This window comes from Poecilia formosa, unplaced genomic scaffold, assembly GCF_000485575.1.
Source record: "Poecilia formosa unplaced genomic scaffold, Poecilia_formosa-5.1.2 Scaffold112, whole genome shotgun sequence".
NCBI lineage: Eukaryota > Metazoa > Chordata > Actinopteri > Cyprinodontiformes > Poeciliidae > Poecilia > Poecilia formosa.
In genome coordinates this window covers 1,562,997-1,587,415 of record NW_006800051.1, presented here as the reverse complement: position 1 = coordinate 1,587,415, position 24,419 = coordinate 1,562,997, and the positions used below count along the sequence as shown (strand labels likewise).

The 24,419-nt window shown below is 41.9% G+C and overlaps 1 protein-coding gene across 1 annotated transcript in view; it reads right to left on the bottom strand.

Annotated features, from left to right (window-relative positions):
- The window catches only part of nedd9 (neural precursor cell expressed, developmentally down-regulated 9), a 30,954-nt gene extending 11,098 nt beyond the window's left edge, over positions 1–19,856 (bottom strand). The window contains exons 1-2 of the mRNA XM_007560038.2: positions 19,645–19,856; positions 3,314–3,688 (exon numbers count right to left, since the gene is read on the bottom strand). Coding sequence (XP_007560100.1) covers positions 3,314–3,688; positions 19,645–19,656 — 387 coding nt within the window. The 5' untranslated portion in view covers positions 19,657–19,856. The remainder of the gene's footprint in view (positions 1–3,313; positions 3,689–19,644) is intronic.
- Between the last annotated feature and the right edge of the window lie 4,563 nt (positions 19,857–24,419).

Genomic DNA, 24,419 nt, shown 5'->3' with positions numbered 1-24,419 from the left:
TGACAGGAGGAACTCAGCTGGACTTTAATTGAGCCATTCTGACACAGAAACATGCCCGTTTCCCTCTTCTCCCCCACAGCATGATGCTGCCAAGGAGATGGTGGAGTCAGGGTTAGTTTTCCTCCATATTTAATATATTTTAGGAGGGTAACACTAAATACCCCTGGCTAATTTAGATTTAAAATAATTTTAAATTTTTGAATAATTATTGATTTTATTAATAAAGGCCACGTTGAATATTATTCATGTCTAAGAACTTCTGTTCAACTAAAATCAGAAGTTATTAGGCAGCATTTAAGCTAAACAAATGTAATAATTATGGAATACTGAATAAAAAGTGAGAAAAGTCTAAAAGTAGATTTTTTTATGTGTTTTAAAACCATGTGGAAGTTTGGGAACCGTTGCTGGTTTAGTCCAAATATCTCAGACTGAACCGTGAGAAATCAAACCATCTTCGTCTGCAGGACAGATTCATGCAGATATTTTGGTCTCCAGAACCGATCCGGTTTCTTTGTTTCCTTCGGCATGAGAAGGAATCTGTTTTGGTTTGAGTTTATGGTGAGAGGCTGTGAATGCCTTCAGCCCAGCATGCCCTGCATTCCTCCGGCTGTTCTCTAATACTTGATCACATTTATTGCTTCAAAGTTTCCATTTGGGGGAAACGTCGCCGCAGAGCAGATTGTTCTGCTGATTAATGAGCTTCACAGGAATCTCAGACGTCTGGAGGATCTGAAGCTCAGATCATCGTGTTTAACAACCCGGTCACCTGAAGTCTTATCAAGCCCGATGACACGCCCCGGGAGCCCATAAACTTCCTGAATTTGTGCTGCCGATCGTTAAATCTTTTGTTGCTGCAGTAGCAGATTGGGTCAGCGTCGGGACACAGAGGAGGAGGAAGGAGTGGAGCAGGAAGAGAAGAAAGACAAAAGCGTCTGAAAGAGCCGATAAGAGCCGATCTGAACTCTGAACCCGGCCCGTCTGTAGGCGGCGAGCCTGAGGAAACAGAGGAAATCAGCTGCAGGCCTCCCAGAACCCCGGCGCTCTGGGTCCCAGTATGGTCCCAGTATGGAGTCCGCTCTGAGTCCGTTTCCACATCAGAACCTCTGAACCACATCAAGAGGAAACAACTGGATGAGCTGGAAGGAACTGGGACACGAAAACCAGCAGAACCTTTCCTCTGTGGCTACTGGGCTTAACGTACAGTCATTACTGGGAAGACTGGTTCAGCAGCTGGGAACCAGCCTCACTTCTACTCATGTCCCTCCAATAAAATTTAGTTCAGGACTGAAATATTTTTATTTTCTGATCCTGTTCGGTTTATTCAGTTTGTTTGAATTCAGGTAGGTCCAGTTCAAACTATTAAACCCAACTGGACTCACATTCCTGTCCAGTTCAACCGATTAAATCCAGTTTTCATCAAATACTAAATATACATTTAAACAATTCACTCCACTTTAATAAGTTTCGTTTCTGTCAAAATGAATTTTAGTACAGTTCATATCTGTTTTTCACATTCAATAAATTAAAATCTGATTTAATCAGTAGGAAATATTTAAATTAAAATCCATTCAAACCACTTCTACTCCATTCGTTCCAGTTTGCCCAAATATAATAGAGCTTAATTCAAACCAACCCAAATCAATGCTGTTCAACTCACTTTAAATCAGTGTTTATTAATTCAGTTCAATAATATCATAACACCTTTTTCTGATCAATTTAATTCAATTATAACCTAGTTTTAATTGAATAAAGACTGAAATCAAACTCAGGACGATCCAGTTAAATCCAGTCCGACACAATTACCACCAACGAGGCAGTTCTGATCAGATCAGTTATAATCCAGTTCAATTCTGTGCTTTGTTTGTTTTTCCAGTTTATTTCAATTATAAACCGATTAAAATCCACAACGTTCAATCGACAGCAATTCATTCATAATCTTAACGTTAATCTGGCTAATTTTCCTATGAATAGATCCTAATTTAAACCTCTGATGATACACCTCTCTTCTGAACAGTCGAGTCTGAATCCAGTAAAATAACGTCCAGTAAGCAACGGGCTTTAACTGGACCGGTCGGTGGATTTTCGGTCAGCACAGTCGGCCTTTCTCAGGACTATCTCTTTAAATCACAGGAACAATTACCCTAAACTGATCCGTAGTCCTGATACACGTCCAGAACCTCATCTCATCCGCGCAGTAACAGGATTACAGCACAAAGCAGCAACTCATTAGAGACGCCGTTCATTTTCCACCTTAATACCAGCTCTGGGCTAAACCTGCAGGAGTGACTGACAGATGTGTCCTTTAAGCCGCCGCTGTGCAGCGAATCGAGCGCTAAGCTGCTGGCGCCGGCAGCCTGTTTATTCGGAAACACACCCAGCTCGTTTCTATGACGGCCGCAGTAGATCGTCTTAGAATCAAAAAGAGACCCTCAAGACGCCAAAAACTGACAGAGGATCTAATTACCATCCGTCTCCTGGAGGGCCGATCGCGTCTGAGGTGCTGGAACCAGTTAAACGCTTCAATAAACGAGGACATTTTCTCATCGTGTTTCAGCACAGACCTGCTGCTGAATTATGGTCATGATTGATGCAAACGCTGCATCTTTGGATTTAAATGTCTTTAAAGTTTATAGCCTCTTAACTTCTCCCTGAAACACCTAGAAAAATGCACATTGAGGGAAATTAGATGCAGTTCTTCAACCTTTTGGAGCACATGCAGAAAGAGTCAGACTTATTCCAGGGACTCTGCTCATTATTACAGTCTCAACTTCCTTTATAAAAAAAATTAAGGCCTTAGAATGTCTGAAATTCATTAAAAATGTAAGTTAGCCTCAAATATCTTAATCACAGATCTTAAGTTTGTCGTGGCTGGACAAAATTTATTCCATGTAGTTTATTTTTCTCGCGGGACAAATGTTTGAATCACACGCAGACATCTTCACGAAAACATGGACATGTACGAGTTAATGATGATTTGTTGATAATATTCAGAAAATATTGTGGTAAAGTGGAAAGCCTGTAATTCTGCTTCAACAAATGCATGAAAAAGCAGCCTGGAAAACTGTTGATAAAGATTAAGAGACGATGATGAAGGAAACGTTTCCCTCTACTCTTCACTCCAGCAGCTGCTTTTGTTAATGAGACATTTATCAAGCACTAATCAGAGAAATCAGCGGGTCCAGCCTCTCGTTAAAATGAAAACCTGGAAATTATCGTCTCTCATCCTGAACCTAAAATCAACACTCAGACTGACAGATTACCTGATAAAGAGAGCAGTGGTTATGGTTAGCTGAGGGAAATGAAAATGACTCGCCTTGCTGTGTGTGCTCTCGGCAGCCAGGGTGCTTCTCGGTGGGACTTGGTAGATGTCCTGTCCTCCAGGAACCTGGTAGATTCCCTGCGGCTGCTTGTAGAGGCCCTGGGCCCCCGAAGTCGCCGTCTGTTGGAGGCTCTGAGGTGGTGACTGGGCGGCGGCGGTGGCCGATGGCTGGGCCTCGAACATCGGGCCGATCAGCAGCTTCAGGCGGTTGCCGGGGGCGATCCCCTGGCGGCCATGCAGAGAGCAGAGCCACCATCCTTCCAGTCCGCCTGTGTTCTGCTCGATGACGGTCAGGATGTCCCCCTTCCTGAAAGCCAGCTCCTCGGGAGACTCCGGCACGTTGTCGTACAATGCTTTGGCCATCAGGTTCTGCACAGACAGATTGCAGTTCTTTAGGGTCATCACTACCAAGAAGGAACAGCTTTGGGTTTCTGCACCAAAGGGTCAGTATTTTGGGAAATGGCTGCCTAAATAAATTTTCCATTTTAGGAGCTGTTAAACCAATCAGAGGCCCAGCTTGAGGTTTTCAAGAGTCCTAGTCCAAGTCTGAGAACAGACACTAGAGGTTTTCCACAGCTTTTTCCAAAGGAGGGATGGACTCTGGTTGGATATACAAGGTGACGATCACTTGGACCATCAGCTCTACAATGGGTCCTGGGCTAACATGAGTGAATCTGGATGAAACCTCAATTAACTTTTGTTTTACTGTCGGACCATCTGCTTCATGGCATTTTTTAAAACCGCTAGGCTGATTTATGCATCCAGTTTCTAGTTAACCAGCTCCAGAGTTCAGAATTATCCAGAAATAGGGAATGAATGCATTATTATTCAGAGAAAGTTCACCTCCAGATTTTAAACATCGAACTGACTTCTTGGCTTTTAAACCAAACCTGAACTTGGAGGGCTGCTCTTATCCCACGCACCGCTTCAGGAAACGGTTTCTCCAAAGGTCTGACGAGGGTTCAGGGATAATAACTGAAACCCAGAGATCCTGCAGATAGGAAAAGCCCTTGAGCACGGCGCCGCCGGTGCTGCTGGGTCTGAGCGAGGCATTTAAGCCTAATTACCGCAGTAAATGCATCAGTTCTTGAGCCTTTTTTTAACCAGTGAAGGAGGAAACTGCATGAATACTTCTTTTGAACCTTCAGCTCTTTGCAGCTGTCCAACAGTCGTGCACTTTACCCTGCATGCTCCATTAAGAGCAATTAGGAAATACGTGACTTGCTCAAGGGCACGTCGACTGTAGATATGAAGAGAGAGTACATGTACAGCAAACACTTTTATATTTAACTCAACTATAAGCAGACCTTTTGTTGTTTCCTGAAAGTCCAAGTTAAAACACAAAGTGTGACAGTTTGTTGGACCCTTTTTACTCCCCAATTGACCAGAAATGTACATTTTCATTTATTAAAGTCAGCTCCTGAGTCAGAAAGACAGGAAAAGGAACATTTTGACTGTGGTAATCAGGAAGTTTTCTTTGTGGCTGCTGCTGGTTTGAGGCTTTCTTGAACCTTCGTAGGCCTTCCTCTTTTCTGCCAGTCTAATCCATGTAGTTCCCAAGTAAAACTCACGGCCGTTATCTCCCACTCCGTATCAGGCCAGGGTCTCTCTGCCTATTGTCTGATCCCAGCCAGTATCATCCGCCCCATAACCACTCTGAGCTGGACCCTGGGGTGGAGGCCGCTGGCCAATGGGGGCAGAGACGTAGGGGTCACCTCGAGGAAGCAAATACTGGTTCCTCTGATAGCTGATGCAATTTAGAGAAAAACTGCTTTAACATCAACATTATTTGATTTAACTGCATCCTAAGAGTGCCAGGCATTGTTGTGTTGCTCAGACTGGCGACTCTTGAACAGCAGAACATTTTAGACCAGACTTTCTCCAATTCTTTGGATTTTAAAACTGATCCTGCTTGGAATACACATGGCAGAGTTTTACAGTTATTGGCCTATTTTCAAAACCTAAGAGACTTGATGCATGATGATAAAATAAAATCTTAGGTATAACATGTTTGGTCGTACAGTTTGTGGTGCCCAGACGACACTTCATAGGCAAACCGATTTCACTCACCAACATTCAGGTGTCAGTTGGGAAATCTCACAAGATCAAACATGAGTTCAGAGTAAACAAACATGGCAATGGCAATAGTTTGCAGTAAATATCTACGTTAGCTGGACTTTCTGGTGCGCCATAGCAGTTCTTTTGTCTTCTGTACTCTGGATTCCTAGACTACAGAAGTGTCCATGTGTGGTGTCCTTGGGGAACACCACACATGCTGCAATATCAGGCAAAAACAGTCACACATGTTGAATGTCCCTGATTTTAGATCGGAGAGGTTCCAAAGAGGAGGAAATCTGGACAAAAATCGACATGAACCAGACATAAAGCCGTCTTTACTAATAGTTTTTTTCTCAAACAGATTAAGCACCCAATGTCACTAGGTGCAACGATCATCATGTTTCCTGTCTAGTAACCGGGTGATGGCACTAATATTTTTCTGTTTAAGCTGCACCCATTGAATGCAAAGCTGCAGGTCGACTCCTGAAAATCAACAGGATGCAGTCTGTCAAACCTACAGGTTCTCTGTGCAGGGCACTCACAGCAGAAGTTAAATCAAGGAATCCACAGACCAAAGAACAGCCTTCATTATGCTTCTGCAGCTCTGTAACCTGCTGCCAGTTTCACTAACACCATGCACATAGACTGAAACCAAAGCGGAAAAAGAGCTAAAAAAAAACCCCACCATTGCAATCGCTGTACTCCTGAGATGAAAGCTAGAAGGAGGAAGGTGTAAAGGAAACTCTGACCCATCACCCGCCTTGTCAGCCGCAACAATCTGCTCATCGTGCTTATTTAATCATGCAGTAGATATTGAACCTAAAGGGTGTTAAAGCCAAGACCATCTCTAACCACTCAGTTTACACCACTTTGATTTTTTGTAACTGTTTTTATGCAGATGACCATTTTAATTCTTTCTGGGGTTAAATTCACCAAATTTCTCAGCTAAAGTTCAATTTATTGTCTGTCCTGAAACTTTTCTTTGTACATTGAAAACATAAAACCCCAAAATACAAACACACCAAAGATTATATATATATATATATATATAAAAAAAAAAATTCCCCTCTCACCCTCCGCGGGTGGTCTCTTTCATCCTCTGTGCTCGGGTCCTCTACCAGAGGCCTGGGAGCTTCAAGTTCTCCTCCAGTATCTTGGCTGTGCCTAGAACTGCACATTTCTGGACTGAGATGTCTGATGTTGTTCCTGGGATCTGTTTGAGCCACTGCTCCAGTTTGGGGGTGACTGCCCCGAGGGCCCCGATGACCACAGGCACCACTGTGGTCTTCACCTTCCAGGCCTTCTCCAGTTCCTCTCTGAGGCCCTGGTATTTCTCCAGTTTCTCCTTTTTCCTGATGTTGTGGTCACTTGGTATTGCTACATCCACCACAACGGCTTTCCTCTGTTCTTTATCCACCACCACAATGTCCGGTTGGTTCGCCATTACCATCTTGTCTGTCTGGATCTGGAAGTCCCACAGGATCTTAGCTCGGTCATTCTCCACCACCTTTGGGGGTGTCCCCCACTTTGACCTCGGGGTCAAAATGGGGGATATATATATATATATATATATATATATATATATATATATATATAATGTAAACCAGGAGTCTACATCCACAAATGCCACATGATAAAGGACTTTCAATATTTTCTAAACAGGCAGAAGGTGAACTAGCCCACACATAATCCTCACCTTCTTAACTCAGTGGAATATTACTACGTAGGTAGCGCCAGTTTTCCACCAATTTTAAGTAAGAACCGGCTCTAAACTTGCACTGGAAACAGTTCTTTGGACAAATCCCATTAAGATATTTTAGATATGATCAGTAATTTTACCACTTAGGAAATCTGACATCAGGAATGAAGAGTATAAGCAAAAGTTTTCTATGCCTTTCTTCATGTTGAAGAGGAGTCTTTACTCTGGATACTTTTCAAGAAAATCTTCCAAAAAAAAACAACAACAAAAAAACTCTCAAATTCTAAGTTACTCCTGAAGCCACAAATAACAGATTCTAATTCAGCAAACCAAAAATAGTGTTTCACAAGAACTTTACAACTGTGCAGATACCAGCAGGGATGTAAACACTTATTGAGTTTGTTGGGAGCAGTGATGATCACAGAGTCAAACAGCTGCGGGGAGGAAGGGAAGGACCTGCGGTAATACTACTTTATATGACTTTGGATGCAGAAAGATCTTCAACAGCGCCCCCTGCACTCACAAAGCCCTCAGCCTCCTCAGCAGGTAGTCAGCTGAGTCCTGACCAGTTTATTGTTCAGGTGAACACCCAGGCATTGATAAGAGTCCACTGTTTTAATGTCCACCATAAGCATATAAACAGAATCTGAAAGTCATATTTGCAAGATTTAGGGGAAACCTCAAGTAAGCACCTGAACGATCCATTACAATGAACCTTTTTAGCTCTTTGTAGGTCCACTTGGGAAATAATTCCAGTAAATGTTCTAGTTTTGGACTGAAAATGAGTAACTGCCTCCCCAAAGTCCACATAAAAGGCCCTCATAAAGCTCAAGAACTACACATCCAGACCACAGCAAGGAAAATGCAGTACGTATGGCTACAGTAGAGTATTCATTGGCAAACTGGCAGAACAAAAGTAGTCCCAGTCCCAGTCTCTGGTGAACACCTTCATTATCTTTGCCCCATAGTGTCAGACGTTTCTGATGAATTTCTGAAACTCTGTGACGTCGTTCAGACCAGCCAGTTTTGTTTTGAGTTTATAGAAAAACTCGCCCACCAAACGTAGGACCTCATCAGCTATGATGAGTCTGGAGACCGCAGAGATCCCAAAGGAAATGGTCTGACACATTTTCACAGCTTCTCACTGCGGTTCTTTTTTTTATTAGGGAGATAAACAGAACAGACAACGTCACTTGATGAATCATCGTCACTTTTATAGCATCTCTGCAGATGGTGAATGGTGGATTTCAAAGATGATATCTGAGGCTTGGTGTGAAGCAGTAAACATGACCTTTAACTGGTCTGAACTGGTTGTTGGCTGTAAAAACAACAGATCTGTCTGAAGATCTATCGATCTGAGCTGCTACGCTAACAAACCTGTTTGGGTTTGAGTCCAGATGTTCAAATCAGAACCGAGTAAACAATCCAATGTTTGCATGGTCCTAACAGTGTTTAGATCTCCATCTAAGGAAGCCCAAACTGTTGGAGGCAAACCAAACTAGAGCACCGAATGGGTCAACTATATAGAGGCATCCAGATCAGGGTTAATCTTATGGTTTTTCAAATATTTGACAAATCTAACAAACAATGGCTCACTGGTTCTGTTTTAGAGAAACGAGTGGCATGAGGAAATGAGAGGATGGGGTACACCCTGGACAGGTCGTCAGTCCACCTGGAGAAAACCCACGCATGTAAACTCCATGCAGAAAGACCCAGGTTCAGCAGCCGCTGGACAAACAGAAAATGAATCTACCCATGTAGAAATGACTGGAGAGGAAACCAGCACACCTGTCTGCTTTTTAAGATTTTAAGTTTGTCGGACAATTTTCAGAACCTGAGACCCAAAACATGACAATAAAAAGTTGTAGGAATTACAGATTTAGTACTAGAGTTACAACACAGCACACATGAACCACTTTCAATTGTATTCACCATGTCACCATGTCTCCAGAGCAACCATTAGACTCCTCTTTGGTCTCCTACCATCACAAAAACAAACAGGCGGACTTTGCTGAACTGGAACTGGGTGGTATGGTTCTTTCTGATTGGTCGAGTTTGTAGTAAAATCAGAAAACAGTGGCAGGATGTAGAGTGATTTGAGGAAATTAATCCACCTGAAAAAGAAATGACACCCCCCTCCTTTAGTACAGGAAGAAATGAACCTGACTCTGATCCGATGTCTGCGTCAACACAGACGGTACCAGTGTGTTCTGATTGGCTCCAGCTCTGCTTGAACCTTTCCAGAAATAAAGGACGGCCGTTGCGTAACGAACCCCACCTTTTTCTTTCAGCAAGCGTTCTGGGTGGTTTCCTCTCATCAGGATGAAGGCGGCTTTGGCTGATGATTTCTCCAAACACACAACCCAGGTTCCCATGGCAACCAGCGCTCTTCTGTTTTGAGCCCAAACAAACAACCTGCTCCTAAAAGCGGCGGTCCGCTCCACCGAGAAGGTGGGGGGGCGTCGGCGGGATGGAACAGGCCGCACCGCTGCAGCACGTGTCCCGGCGGTGGTTCACACACTCTCATCTGGCCTCGTTTCTGCGTCTCAATATAGAACATAATTATAGTAATGACGGTAATGAGGAACTGATGACTTTTCCGAGCCGCTCCGTGGAGTGAGGCCTGCTGCGGGTGAAAGCCAGTTCAGATAAATGGGCCGTGTGAAGGTTCTGGTCGGGCAGGCTCTTGGGAAGCTGTTCCGAGCTCAGGCCGTTTTCGTAACCGGCTGCCATGTGTTAACATCTTTACACCACAGAGGCTTTAGAGGGGACGTGACACAATACAGCCAATAATGCCTTACGCAACCAACCATAAATCAATACAGCACAAAGAGTCGCAACCGACTGTAAACAAGCAATGCTTTATCTCTGAGGGCAGAGCAGAAGGCAAAGTTTCTGGCTACCTGGTCTGAGATCACACAGGCTCTGATAAAACCTCACCAGAATGAGGTTTTATCAGAGCCTCTGTCATCAGGTTCGGTTATTTACATTCAAAAAATGAGACATTATTCTAAAGAATATCATCTGAGAGCTCATTGGCACCCGATCAGCTTCTTCACCATGTTGTTCATAACGCCGGCACGCCCAGAGCTCTGCAGCATTGGGTTAAAACCACAGAAATGAGAACATCAGCGGAAGTTTTTGCTCATCTAGCGGTTTTAAAGCCTCTGACTGCAAAAGAACAGTGAATTGACAGATAAACATCATCAGTGACTCAATTATTATCTGGCTTGTTTTTATGAATCAGACTGACTTTCATCAAGACTGCCCCAGATATTTCACTAAGTAATCTTCTCCAAAAGCTTTTAGTGCAATAAATCCAGCATAAATGTTAATACACCATTCGCGATGCTCTAGAAAAGATTTTCTTCAGGAATTCTAAAACATTAGAGATAAAATTAATTGTCTCCCACTTGCGGATGTTGCTTGTGCGTCAGATTTACGGGTGTACCAGAAACGTGAACATGAAGGTTCCACCCAGGTCTTTTTTTATGAAAAGAAAAGTGATTAATTGCATCAAAATTTTTAACAGGTAAAATCTTTGAAATTTATCAATTAAAATTAACGCATTAGAAATGCACCACAGGCAGCATGTAGATGGATGCAAGCTGGAGCTGTTTCATGCAAATTTTGAGCGAACTTTTAAAATGTTACAAAAAAGAAAGGCAATGTAGTTTTGTTTTCATCTACTGGTAAATGTAAAGTGTATTTTCATCAGATGTTGATTAGGGCTGTGTAATAATATCAATTTTGCGATATATATCGATATTTTCTTTCTTAGAAAAAATCGATATTCATCCCCAAGTATTGTAGCATCCAACTGTCACCTTGCTCACTCACTGCTTGCTTCGCCGGGAGAGTGATTAGGTCATCAGGCTTAGAGTGATTCCTTCAGATGTTAAGTCTCAAGGTTAAAAAGGTATCAAACTATTTATAGCAGGTACTTGGTGCACTTTATTTACTTTACAAATGCATGTAAGCTACAGTTTGTACTGTTTCAATTAAAAGAAACATGTTTTCTCACCACTTCTTTGATTCATTTTGTCCAGCTGTTGACTTTAAGTCTGTGTCCATGTCCCACCAGAGTCAGGTATTGTGTAGTTGGTGCTTTTAATCAGTTTTCAGTTAAATTAATTCAATCCAACTCTATAACAGTCACAAAATGTCACCAAAATCACTCTGTCCCTCTAAAATCTTTCAGAAAATCGCAAAAGTGTATTGAATTGTATCGTTTAATGAATATTGCACTATATATCGTATTGTGAGCAGAATATTGTATATCGTATCATGAGATTATTGTATCACTACAGCCCTAATGTTGATGCTACGTATGATGGTAATAAACAGGAAGTAGAAGTTGCTAACTAACATGGAAAAAGAGTCCTGCCCTCCAACTGGAAGTTTGGACTTAGAAAATTCTCAGAGTTTGGTGCCTCTGGTAAGGCACCGAGCCACCAGTGAATGAGAGCGTTCACTATGTTAGAACTTATTCAGCAAATGTGTTTCCACCTCCGCTTTAGCACATTAACTCTTTTTCATAAAAGCTAAAAACCATCTCAAGTGAGCATAAAAATGTCTTTTGCAAAATTAAAAAAGTTAATTTGAATTTTGCTGCTTCCATCTACTTTTTTCTAATGCGATACTTCAAAATGCACAATAAAAAAATGATGAAAGCACGGTTAGAATAGGAACAAGTCTGAATCAGGTGTGATCAGTGCCTTTCTGCCAAATGGTGCAAACAGTAGCCCTGCTCCTGAAGGAAGAGCTCGCTGCTCAGAGGAAATCACTTCAATGTTGATCTTTACGTCACTTTTGGCCTTTCAGGCGTTTAAACTGGAGAACAGAGAAAGCTCCTGTCAGTGTGAGCATAAAAAGCCGCCTTTGTCCCCAGAGTAAACATGACTGGGCCCCGCTGGCTGCAGAGGAAACCTCCACGCCCTGCAGTGTCAGAGCGGCAGGTCCGCAGCAGGATGTGAAGCTGAGCCACAAACTGATCGCTGCAGCGTAATCATGACGAGAGGAGGGAGTTTCCCTGGCAACAAAGCAACATACGCAGCTGTAATCTGTATGTTCAGGAGCCAAGTCATGACGTGGGTAAACTCTCTGTCCCACATCTTCACCCACTTTACTCTGAATCATTTATTTACATCCAGTCTCCTGCCTTTAAACAGGCAGCAGCAGCTTTTAGCTCAGTTCAGCTTAAAATCTTCACCTGCAAAACTGCTTCAGTCTCTCCAGATGTTTTCATCTGCAGCAGGAAAACCTGAAATATGAAATTTAGTCTGAAAATATCTCCTCTTGTTCAACTTTTATCCAGATTCTGCTCTAACTGTAAATTACCATGAGTATCAACACATGAGCTAATTAGGCTGTGCTGGGTTTTCTAATATCTTACTAAATATAACAGCAATGAAACATGAAATTCTAAATTAGAGTTTCAGACGTTAAAAGCCCCGATAGAGCAGCGGTTTACGCAATTCCATACAATCGTCTCCAAAGACCAGAAAGTCAACAAATCAGGAGAAAATCTGAGTCAAAAATCAACTATCAGAGGACAGATGAAGAAAATGGACTTTGCTTCGTTTTCTGGTCATTCTTCTGTTGGTTTGGACTTTTTCACCCCAAACGTACATCAGCTTTTATATGCAGTCGGATGTTTTCGTTCACCTTAAGGATTTTGTCATTGAGACTTTTTTTATTACGCAGAAGCGGGTGGACATTTCAGGTCCACTGATTTTTTCTCTTTTTTTAAAATTTATCACAAAATTCCAGTAATATATGATATTTCTAAAGCAAAACAACAAACAAAAAAAAAACATTACAATATCTTGGATTTTAGTGTCCAGCTGTCATCGCTAACCTCTTCGGATACCAGGGCCCCACAGCGGTATGTTGCCAAATAAAAGGACAAAAATATGAAAAAATATTAGAAATAATAGCCTACGCTCAGAACCTGTGCCTAATCTCACTAAACAACTTCTCATTAAATGGTCATGCTAAAGGAAGAATTTCTGTTTGTTCTTTTTGTAAAGCGTTTTGAAATTCTCTGCTGTTTCTGAATTCAGGTTTTTAAACGGGAACGACTTTCATATGTGTCGTGTTATAAAGAGTCCCTCTGCTGGGTTCCTGCTGTCAGTCTGGAGCCGTTAAGCTCCTGATGAAACAGGACGTTTGCTCTGCTGCAACGCCCTCAGTCACAGGAAACAATCCAGGCTCAGCAGGTTCTTCTTCCTCTCATTTTGTGTTTTTCTGCTGATTTTACAACCACATAAACTCCAAGGTAGTCTTCCCTCCTCGCCCTGCAGCTCTTCCTGCAAACAGACCGGACTCCTCTCCGTCTCTCTAAGCTGTCATTAGGTCCTGAGGAAACAACGATTCATCCTGGGACTTCAGCGGGAAGACATTAAATCTGCGACAGACGTCTGTCCTGAAGTGATTTACAGCTTGGATGATGATCTGAGAGCCTCCCTGCAGGATTATTTCCCAGCTTCATGGTGATGCCAGGCGAGGTTGCGCCTCAGCATCATGGTAACCCTTGGAGACCAACAGTAATCCCCGCGGGGGGGCATTAGCTGACATGTGAAATATGTTGAGTGGTATCTCCGCGGGGCCACATTGGATGGTTTAGCATACAGGAATCCCCAATGAGCCGGAGATTCACTGCAGTGTCCCTCTGATTTCACGCTACGCAGAGATGTCAGAGACACAAAGACGAGACCGCCAAGTCCGTCTGGGATGAATCCCTCAACATTCCCACTTTTATCAGGACAACAAACAACCGGCTCTGTAATCACTCAGAGGGAGTTCAGGGTGTTTGACATGAGATGCATGGAAAACCAGAGGGATCTGGGTCAATATCTGAAGCTGGACAGAAAACATTTAAACTATATAACTTTACTGTATAACTATATAACGCATCGACACATAAAAATAAAACTAGAAGGAAATGCCTTGGAGGTTCCTTGGCAGAGTTAAGCCTGGTTCACTTCACACAAGATTTAAAAATTATCTGCTGATTTTCAAAACCTATGAGACCCGACACACGGTGATGAAATATTATAAAAGATTGGTTCTACAGTTGCAGCAAACCACTTACAAACCGATTTTACTCACCGACATTACATGTCACAGAACTTTGAGCCCAAATGTGAGTTCAGAGAAATAAATATGACCAACCAGACAGAAGCAATGGGGAAAGTCTGTGGACGATTAACGGAGAAAAAAACGACACAAAGACCTCTCCAACATTCTCTGGACTTTCTGCTTCACCCTGGCAGCTGTTTTGTCTTCTGTATTTGGGATCCGCTCCATGTTTCCATCACATTCATCGGCAATTCCACATGTTGAATATTCCAGATTTTAGAACAGAGCGGACCCAACGTTATTCCAAAAGGACCGGATAGCTCTGAGCACATAGCAGAAATGTCCACTACGATTATCTTTAGAGCCATCTGGATAATCGGAGCGTTCTTAAGATCGCCAGACAGGGAAAACCATGTGAAATTGGTTTCAGCAGGTTTGATTCCAACTGAAAGCTTCAAAGCTGGTTGAGAGAAAATCAACCAGCTCTCAGAGGAGAATTCAAATGATTCCTCTCTCAGAGGAGGAATCATTTGAATTCTCCTCTGAGAGCTCAACTTCCTCCGTTATTATTATTGTTATTATTATTATAGTCACAGTTCTGGTTACAGACGCTCTCAGTGAGTGCCAGCTGGAGACGTCCTTGAAGGAAGCAGGTCAATACTTCGGTGCATTTCTGGTAAAAAAAAAAAAAAACTTCTTATGAAAGTTTTAGACCCGTTGTGGTCCGGTATCAGTGCCTACAACTCAACAGAACCTGACTGTTGACCTAACACACCTCCGTTATCATCCTTGCTTTTCTGTAGACGAGCTGAAAGATGCTGCTTGTAGGAAAATGGGTCAAACAGCAGCAGGAAACACGACTGGTTAACCTGCAGGCAAACCGCTCTTCAGCATTATTCTGTTCATATGTAGTCAGAAAAATTTAATTTTAGTCCAATTCTGCTCAGGTTTCAGTCATGACACCAAACCTTCCTTCCAGGCACTTTTAAACCGATCAGAACCGCTAAACCTTTTTCTGCTGCTTTTGTCACTGTGACACAGGAGCTGAGATGCATCTTGGCCACATTACAGGTTTGATCATTTAGTGTGAAACTGTTGGTTTGGAGGGTCGACCTCTGGTTTCCTCTGAGCTGAAAACAAGCGTCTCATTCAGGAACCGCTGCTCTGACACGTAAACACTGAAGCAGACAGGAGCAGAAAAGAAACGGCTCGTTAACAATGTAAAGGGGGGCACCTTGAAACAATCGGTGCATCTTCTGGACCAGCCTCCCATGAACCATCGCCCGGAATGCTCTTATTCTCCCAGGGAGCTCCTCGACCTCCCACCCCCACCCCCTCTTTCATTTCTGCAGCCCCTTTCAGCACCTCCTCCTCCTCCTCGCTCTCAGAACAATGTCAACTCTCCTCCAACTATGTTGGCCCACTGCCTGAAGTCTGAACCCAAGAAACTCAGAGGGAAACACTGAGTTTGGGTTCGCCTAATCGCTCCTCCTGGCTGTGACTGTGTAGCTATTTCTGCAACACTGACATCATCTGCAGAGAATGAGAAGGTTCCAGGGAAACCAGATCCCAACGTCACCATGTTCAAACTGAATCACCTCGACCTGAGCCTCACAGCAGCAGAAACACTCTCAAAATCTGGGTTTCATGTGATGTTTGGGTGCTTTCAGTGATGAGTATTTTGAAGTATTGCTTCAAGGTTGATGGAAATGGCAAAATACTAAATTGTTTTCTCAATTTTGCAAAAATGTTTTTATACTCGCTCAAGATGGTTTTTTGGATTTTCTGAGAAAGAGCTAATGAACACACATTTGCAGAATATGCTCCGACGTCTGGCGCCTTTCACTATCCTTCACAGATTCGCTGAACCCAAAGATAAGGAAGACAGTAGATGTTAGCTTCTGCGTAGTGCTAAGATGGCTTCCATCTTAGTCATCTTAGCACATATTAATATTATACTTTAATATAATATTAATGTATATTAAGGTACATTTGGTGTTTTAACTGTTAAAATAGGCAGAAGTGTTTTCATGAGTTTCAACTATTCGCAGATTTTAGCAATTCATGGGCAGCTGTGGTCCCAAACGCCAAGATATACCATGGATGGATGGATGGAGATGGATGGAGATGGATGGATGGATGGATGGATGGATGGTTTAGTAAAGTTAAACATAAAGAATAGAGTTGTGAACTCCCATCTTCTCTCATTTAATTTCTTTTTCTGGATTTTTTTTACCCATATTTATCTTTAAGGTTTTATTTCTCATAAACTCCTGAAGCTTCTGTGAATGATCTTCTGTTCGTGTCTCTGTGGATCAGCCTGGATGGACGTAGGAAATTCTGACCCTCTTTAACTGATCTGGGAGCAGCTGGAACCCGATAATCCTGCTGGACTCCTCTGGCGATGCGGTGTGACGAGATCGTGTTTATTATCAGCAGAGGGTGTTCATCGGCTTCCACTGATAAGTCTCCCTGTTTACCATGACCACTGTCACCATGGAGACGCTCACACCCAAACCATCCTCCTCCTCCTGCTGGCCTGTGATTAGGGGGCAGGCAACAGGGCCGTGACTCAGCAGGACTGGGATGAAGGTCCTGGATCCAACAACCCAGAGAAGAAACCTTGAAGCTCCTGGTGTTTGATATGAAGCCCAGCTGGCCTCTGGCTGGTTAAAATGTCTGGGATGAAAACTCGGAAACCTGCACTAACAATATCAGGGCTGTCCAAAGTGTGGCCTGCGGGCCTTATGGGACCCAAAAATGGTGCAATTTGGTCCTCCAGCACAGGAAGTTGAAGATGGATCAGTTTTCACTGACAAAATGTTGAAATGGAAAATATTCAGTAGAAAACTAAGAACTCATCTTTTATCTCCTTTTTGGCTTTCATTTTAGTTTAGCAGTAAATACAACCACAAACATCCAGCGGCTCTGACTGAAACCAGGTCTGGGCGCGACCCATTTATTAAGCTACGATAAATATAGGAAGCTTTTTCACAGAAAGACTGACACACTTCCTGTTCTTGTTTCTACCAATGTAGTTTTATCTATGTTACAGTAATATCTATATAATAGAAAATAAATTTCATGCCTTCTTTTAATAATCGTCTTAATTTAAAGTGCTGCTCACATCCCTTTTTTCCAAAAATATACTTTCATTATTTGTTTTTCTCTAGTGGAAACCAGAAATTAGCACTATAATTATTTGAATTTCTAACTTCAAATCCATTTTTGGCAGCTCTGACAGCTCCAGCAGTATGCTAAAGGCCATGAACTGCAGAAACAGAGAACTTTCAGTTATGCAAACACCAAAGATGCATCAAACTGAGAAAAGTGGATGATGAAGATGATCAGGACAACATCTTCATCATCCACGTTTCATAACAGAAAAATGGCCGACGTGCATCGACTGCGGCCATCTTCTGGGCCCGTCTGCTTCAGTCGCAGTGGTTTGTTTAAACCAGAACAAAGTTTAACTCTGATCAGATAATAAGGATCCGGTGCAGGAAGTTGAGCTGAGCTCTCCTGTAATGAACTGTAAAGAACCATTCATTCCCTTTCCAACCATTATATGCACTGATAAATTGGCCCAGATTTCCTTAATTTGGGAGCCTGGCGATCAGCCGATACGTACAAGTGAAACTGATCTTATCTGCCTTCACAAAGGTCTTAAAATCAGTCGCTGTGACCCGCCTACCAGGCCACGTCTGCACTTTGTAGTTATTTAGTAAAGCATTGTAAAAACTGGACAGAATTCCTCACTGCACTGGATTAACACCTTTCACCCCGATACAATCTGGAATCAGATTAGCTGAAGAGAAATATCACCATTTCTCCATAAAACATGGCCACAGACCTCTGACCAATCGCAGCACGCCTCCCAGAGCTCTGTACCGGAGGGAACGGCGAACCCTGGCTTCCCAAAGTTCTTATATTGTCATGACAAGCCGGGTCGCCCCGGGAATTTGTTAAAAAAAACAAACTAAAATGAGTCCCAATGTTTTCCTTCAACGAAGATAGATCCAGTTAAATCGTTTCCTCCTTGTTTTGGTGATTTCCTCGTAGGCGTACGTTCCAGTACCGTCTCCATGGCAACGTCTGAACATCCCACCTTGTAACAAAATGGAGGCCGGCAGCCAGCAGACTTTTTTAGTTTTTAAATAGACTCTGAATCGTAGTAAATAAGAATTGTGATTCTTACGTGAATCCGTTTTTTTCTCCCCTAATAATATTTTGCGGCTTTTCTGGTTACGGGTCGAAATCAGGATCGTCACGTCAGGTTTTTACAGATCTGTGCTCAGCTGCCTGGCCTTTACACAGTTCTGTTTTAAACTGTTTTCCTGCAGCATTTAGGCTGAGAGAAATAGAAAATTACCAACAGGTTGTGGATCATTTCCGACAACCGTGAGAATAGCATGATAAGCTATTTTAAATGTCGATTTCACCCTAACCCCAGCTGCACCTGCAGGCGATTCTCACTGTTTGTAATATTTAGCCAAACCATAAGTGTTATTTATATCTTCAAACAAATTTGCTTTTAATTTTCAATCTTTAGCTGGAAATTTCATCATAATTTAGGTTTTTTTGTGTAATTTGATCACAAATATCAAACTAGATCAAAACTTTTCCCTTAAAGAACAAAGGAAAGGCCAAGAGTTTTCTACAGTTAATAGAGACTTTAATAAGTCTGACAGTATTTTTACAAAAATGTTTCCAGAACATGTTTTTTATGACAGGCAAAACTGTTTAAAACATAATTATCCGTTAAGATGAAGAACTGTCACATTAATATAACATTTGTTATATTAACTGTTAGCTTCAAGAAGTATTAATCTAAATGTAATCTGGATTTTGGAAACAAATAATAAAACTATTACAACTATTGATGAAAGTCATTAATAATTATTAAACTGTTGACAGAGTAGAAAACAGCTGCCATTACTGTAGTTTTTCAGTTTTGTATTGTCTGCAGAGATCTTTGTTTTTCTTTCACCAAAGATCTAGAAGTAAACCTCAGTTTGAGTTCACTAACTTAAAAAAAAAACATTTTTCTGCCTCTGCTGCAGTTTACTGAGGTTCTGGATGGCGTCACATATATTTCCAGGCTTTAACTCTCATCATCCAGCCCACATGATTATAGGTTGGTTCCTGCAGCTGGCCACGCCAAAGTAAAACCTGAGTCCAGGCCCGGACTCTGCTCCTGTTTTTAGTTTTTAACATGGGGGCCCTGGCGGCTCCAAGCTCCAACTGGGGGGAGTTTTTTCATATTTGCGCCTCTGCTGACAGCAAATTTAAACCTGCGCTCTGAACCACATCAGCTGCAGTTTGAAAAACTGTCATCGTTTCCTTTGTGAAGTTCCTCCTTTATTGTCAAAAATCTGTTCGTATTTTAAAGGTTTGGGACTTTAAATATCAAATCTCAAGCAGAAACTCAGCAGAAATATTTCTGACAGAAGCGGCGGCAGAAAGTAACCAATCGCGTACTTACTTTATATTTCATCCTGCTTCTTGTCCAAATCCAAAAAAGATATCACAAATATCCGGTTTATGACGACCAGCAGCGACTCATGTAAAAGACAGCAGACCGGAGGAAGTTCGTCTTTCAATTACCGATCCATCCGCAGCCACATCCACGGAGAAACACGCAGAAATCCGTCTGAGAGGCGCAGCACCGCTTTCTGCTCCGCTCCGACCGGACTGCTGCTCCACACCGACTGGCTGCGGCGCCCCGCTGCTCACACGGCCGCTGATTGGTCAGCGCGACATTCTGATCCCACCCACTACTCCGTCCGCTACAAATATGACGTCACCCTAAAAAAAGTCAGTAAAAGTAACAAAATAAAAGCTCACAGTAAAATCCACCTTATAAATCGCCCTATTTTTTTTTAAAAGGCATATTCTGTTAATAAAAAATAAAGATGAATTATAGTTTATATTGTAAATGAATTTTTAAAAATGTTTTAAAAAGTTAGATTAAAGTTTTTTTGCTACTTTTTATTAATTGATATTAATAATCAATGATTATTATCATAATCAATTATTATGATTGTCTTTTATACATATCCAGAACAGAGTAATACTTAATAGATTAGAATATTATTGAAAAGTTCATATATGTCATTAAGTGAAACACATATAGATTAACTCCACACAGATAAATGTTTTAAATTTTTTATTTCTATTGTTATATTCTGCTTTCAACTATAAAAACACAAAAACATTATAACATCGGATCAATAAAAACATTTTATCACAGACCTGCAGGCATAATGAGATGCTTAATATCTGCTTAATGGTTTTCAGAATGTACTTTTGTTGAAAGTAACTGTTTAGTTATAATAAAACAATATATTTATAAATTATAATATTTAAAACATGTCCTATTGGTCAGAAGAGCTTAAATGCATAACTTTTGAAATGTAATAGCAAAACAGATATTGCACACATTAACACAGGGATGACATTTGTTTCTCAAGATATTCTGCAGCTAAAATAAATATTTATTTTTATTTTCTTGTCTTGAAAGAGCTTCAACTAAATCATATTAAATATAACAGGAATGAACATTTGTTTTTATTGTCATCATAAGGTCAAGCTTGTGGACAATTAGCCAATAACAAACATGTGGTCACTCAATGTTTTAGTGGTTTTTATTATTCAGGAGTCAACAATCAAAGTAAAAACTGGCTAAATACAAAGTCTAGCTCTTCAGTCACTGACGTTTCCAAACTTTCAGCTTCTGTTGAAAAACTTTTAATCCAAAACTAAAATGTTATTTATAATGTGACATCCTCTAATTATCTGTGAACAGCGAGCCGACAGTTATCTTCTGCATGATCTTTCTGACGACAGATCAGGAAGTTCAGTAGGTTTATTTCAAACTGTGAAGGAAGTGAGTTTATGCAGCACATTTCATCTGCACGGAAACACAGAATGATTTCACAGAAACCTGCAACACCAGATAGTGGCTTCTGACACTTCTGTTATCTGCTACAGGGCCAGCCTGCAGCTCTTCTACTGCTGCAGCTCTTCTACTGCTGCAGCTCTTCCACTGCTGCAGCTCTTCTACTGCTGCAGCTCTTCTACTGCTGCAGCTCTTCTACTGCTCCAGCTCTTCTTCTATTGCTCCAGCTCTTCTTCTATTGCTGCAGCTCTTCTTCTACTGCTGCAGCTCTTCTACTGCTGCAGCTCTTCTTCTACTGCTCCAGCTCTTCTTCTATTGCTCCAGCTCTTCTTCTACTGCTGCAGCTCTTCTACTACTGCAGCTCTTCTTCTACTGCTGCAGCTCTTCTGCTTCAGGGTCAACCTGCCCTGAAGACATTTCAGGTTTTATGCAGCTCTTGTCGTTAGGTATCCAGTTTGTCCAGCTGCCCCTTGCAGGAAGTTCAGTTCAGGCTATGAACAGAAATTTACCAGAAGCTGTAAAGTTGATTTTTTTTTTAACTTCGACTTCCTCTTGTGAAGATGGATTTTATCACAGCATCCCTCTGCTTCCTGAAGACAAATTCATTAAACATTGTTTATTTTTATTAGTGGTTACACTTGATTATTGTTTTAAATTCTAGTTAATTGTAGCATCTTTAATTAATGAAGCACAATTTTAATCAAAACCTACATATAGACAAAATAAGCAACATTTTCAGTTCAAAATCCCCTTTTTGCTGCTAAATTACTGAATGAATAGCCAAAGGAGCTGAACAGCAAAGACATTTATGGTTTTAATCTGTCCTTCAGGCTCTTCAACCATCAGATTGGAGCAAAGTTCAGCTTTTCAGAGTTTCAGGAACTCCTGATCATTCATGGAGCTTCTTTAGAAATGTAGACTGTGGATGCTGATGTTAGCTTTCTATGCTGCTGCTACATGTTTAGCACTCAGATGCTATGTTAGGCCTGAATAGCTTCGCCAGTAGCCTATCTCCTTTAGCACAACTTGAACACAACAATAGTCTTTTCTGGCCTCCAGTCAGATCGAAGCAGAAATTAACCCTCAGTGGGACCAGAGAAGCCACTTCTTCATTAATCTGAAGCAGATTCGCTTCTTGTTAGCATATCTGCATCAGATCAGACGCTAAAAACAGGCTAGAAATTTTGGATGTAAAAAAGAAAAAAAAAAGTGATTCATTTTTAACACCCTAATTCAGGGGTGCCCAAAGTCGGTCCTGCATGTTTTAGTTCTCTCCCTGGTTTAACACACCTGGATGAAATGATGGCTCATTAGAGGCCTAAGGAGAACACTGACCCTCCTGACCCGTCCTTTCCTGAGTGAAATTAAAGCTGCAGTAACTTTTATATTAATATTTTTTTCACATATTTTTTAAAATTGTCATTATGTTGTGACAGTATGGTATGAGAGGTAATCTGTGAAAAATCTATTTCTGCTGCTTTCTCCCAGGGTTCTCTAGAAACAACCAGTCAGTGGCAGGAGAGTTTTACTGCTGTCAATCACAATCTCATGTGGTGCTGCTCATCCTTCCTTCCCCTCAATTTGTGCTGTGCTGCAGCTAGCATAGCACAGAGCTGTGCAGATTCAAACTGTGAATGCTCGGTTTAGTTAGCATAGCTACCAATGATGGCAGATAAACGGTTTCTTGTAATGATAAGTTGTTTCTCCACCAGTAGCACATTTAGCAGTGAGTGAATGAGGTTGATTGACAGCGCTAAGAGCATCCTACTGGTTCTGATTGGTTGTTTTGGTCAGAACGATGCATTACTTTAGCCAGTAATAATAATTCAGGAAGGAGATGGAGGAGATTGATTGTTTTCAAAGATAATCTGTCTCATAACAAACTTCCATGACATGGTGACAGCTTTAACAAATATGGAGAAAACATATTTTTATTAAAGTCGTGAGCTGCAGCTTGAATAAATGGAACTACATAGCATTTTTAGAAGTCTAGATTGCTTTATGTGTATTTTGCACGTTGCTTTTGACTGTTGCACATGGTATCAGTATCTAAAACTAATAGGAAAAACTTAAGCAACCTACTTGCATACTGGATGTGGACTGTTGGATGTTAAATTCATGAGCAGTAAATATTGTGTTAATTATCAGCATTGAACCACAGAAAGCAAGGCAGATGAAGCCTGTAAAATTGTGATGCTTTTTATGGGTCAAATAGACTCAAAAAATTGTAACAGCAGCTGCACAGGGGGGCCAAACAAATTTTTTGTCAGGGGGCCCAAGATTCCTGGCGGCGCCCCTGGCAGGGAGAGAGCTAAAACATGCAGGATGCCGGCCCTCGAGGACCGGCTTTGGGCACCCCGGCACTAAGTAATCGAAATCAACATGCAGCTGACCAGTTTTATTTATTTATTTTTTCACTTCCTTATTTTTCATATTTTACTTATTAATTAATTATTTTTCTTTCTCTTCAGTCAGTTAATCAACCAAATCCAGTTTTGGTTGATTATGAATATTTAACCTTATAAAAAAAAGAGAAACTGTAGAGTACCAGGATGAGCTGAGGACTGAAGGGAACCGGGTCAGTCTGCTTCAGAAAGTGCTGACCCAGTGATTGGACTCGGTCACAGATTGTACCAGAACGTATCAGCAGGCGCTGGCATCATTCACATCTTGTTTTGTCTTTCACACCAGAACCGCTGCTTCTCTAAACTCTGTGTGTGTCAAACAGAAGTGAAAAGAAACGCCCGTCTGATTTCTGTAAAACTCTCCGTCTCTCTGCTCACGCCTCCAAGCAGCTCTGAAGGTCTGCCGTTTCTGTTTGGGCCGGTTCTGCTGCGCTGAAGGCCCGGATCTGTAATTATCCTGTTTTCCAACGCTCTAATTTCAGTCTGCTCATTTATCACAATCACAGAGATCCAATCGGCCTGTTTGTCCCGCTGAGCAGTCACATCCTCTGATGAAGGCCCGCTGCCTGGGCGCTCTAAACACTCGTTTGTGTAATGTACACTGAGCCCAGCTGGGGCCCATTCTCTGGACCACAAGTGGGCCATTCCTCTCTGTGTGTGCCATGTGATTATACTCATGTGAACACCTGTTTCCTTGGACCGACCAGACTCATTTTCCCGTCTGTTTACACCAGCGAGCGTCTGGCCGTTGCTAATCCGCTCCTCGTCGTCCTTCTGGATCCTGCTTCTGGATCTCACGGGAGGCGGCGTACGGTCGGCAGCCAGGAAGGGATTTCTGCTGGCATCTGGGCCGCCGCGTGTCGCCATGACAACAGCGTCACGCCTGGCGTGTTGAGCGAGCAGAAGCCTCGTCCGGTGTCTGTGAAAGACGAGCCGGGGGCCGTTCCTCTTCCA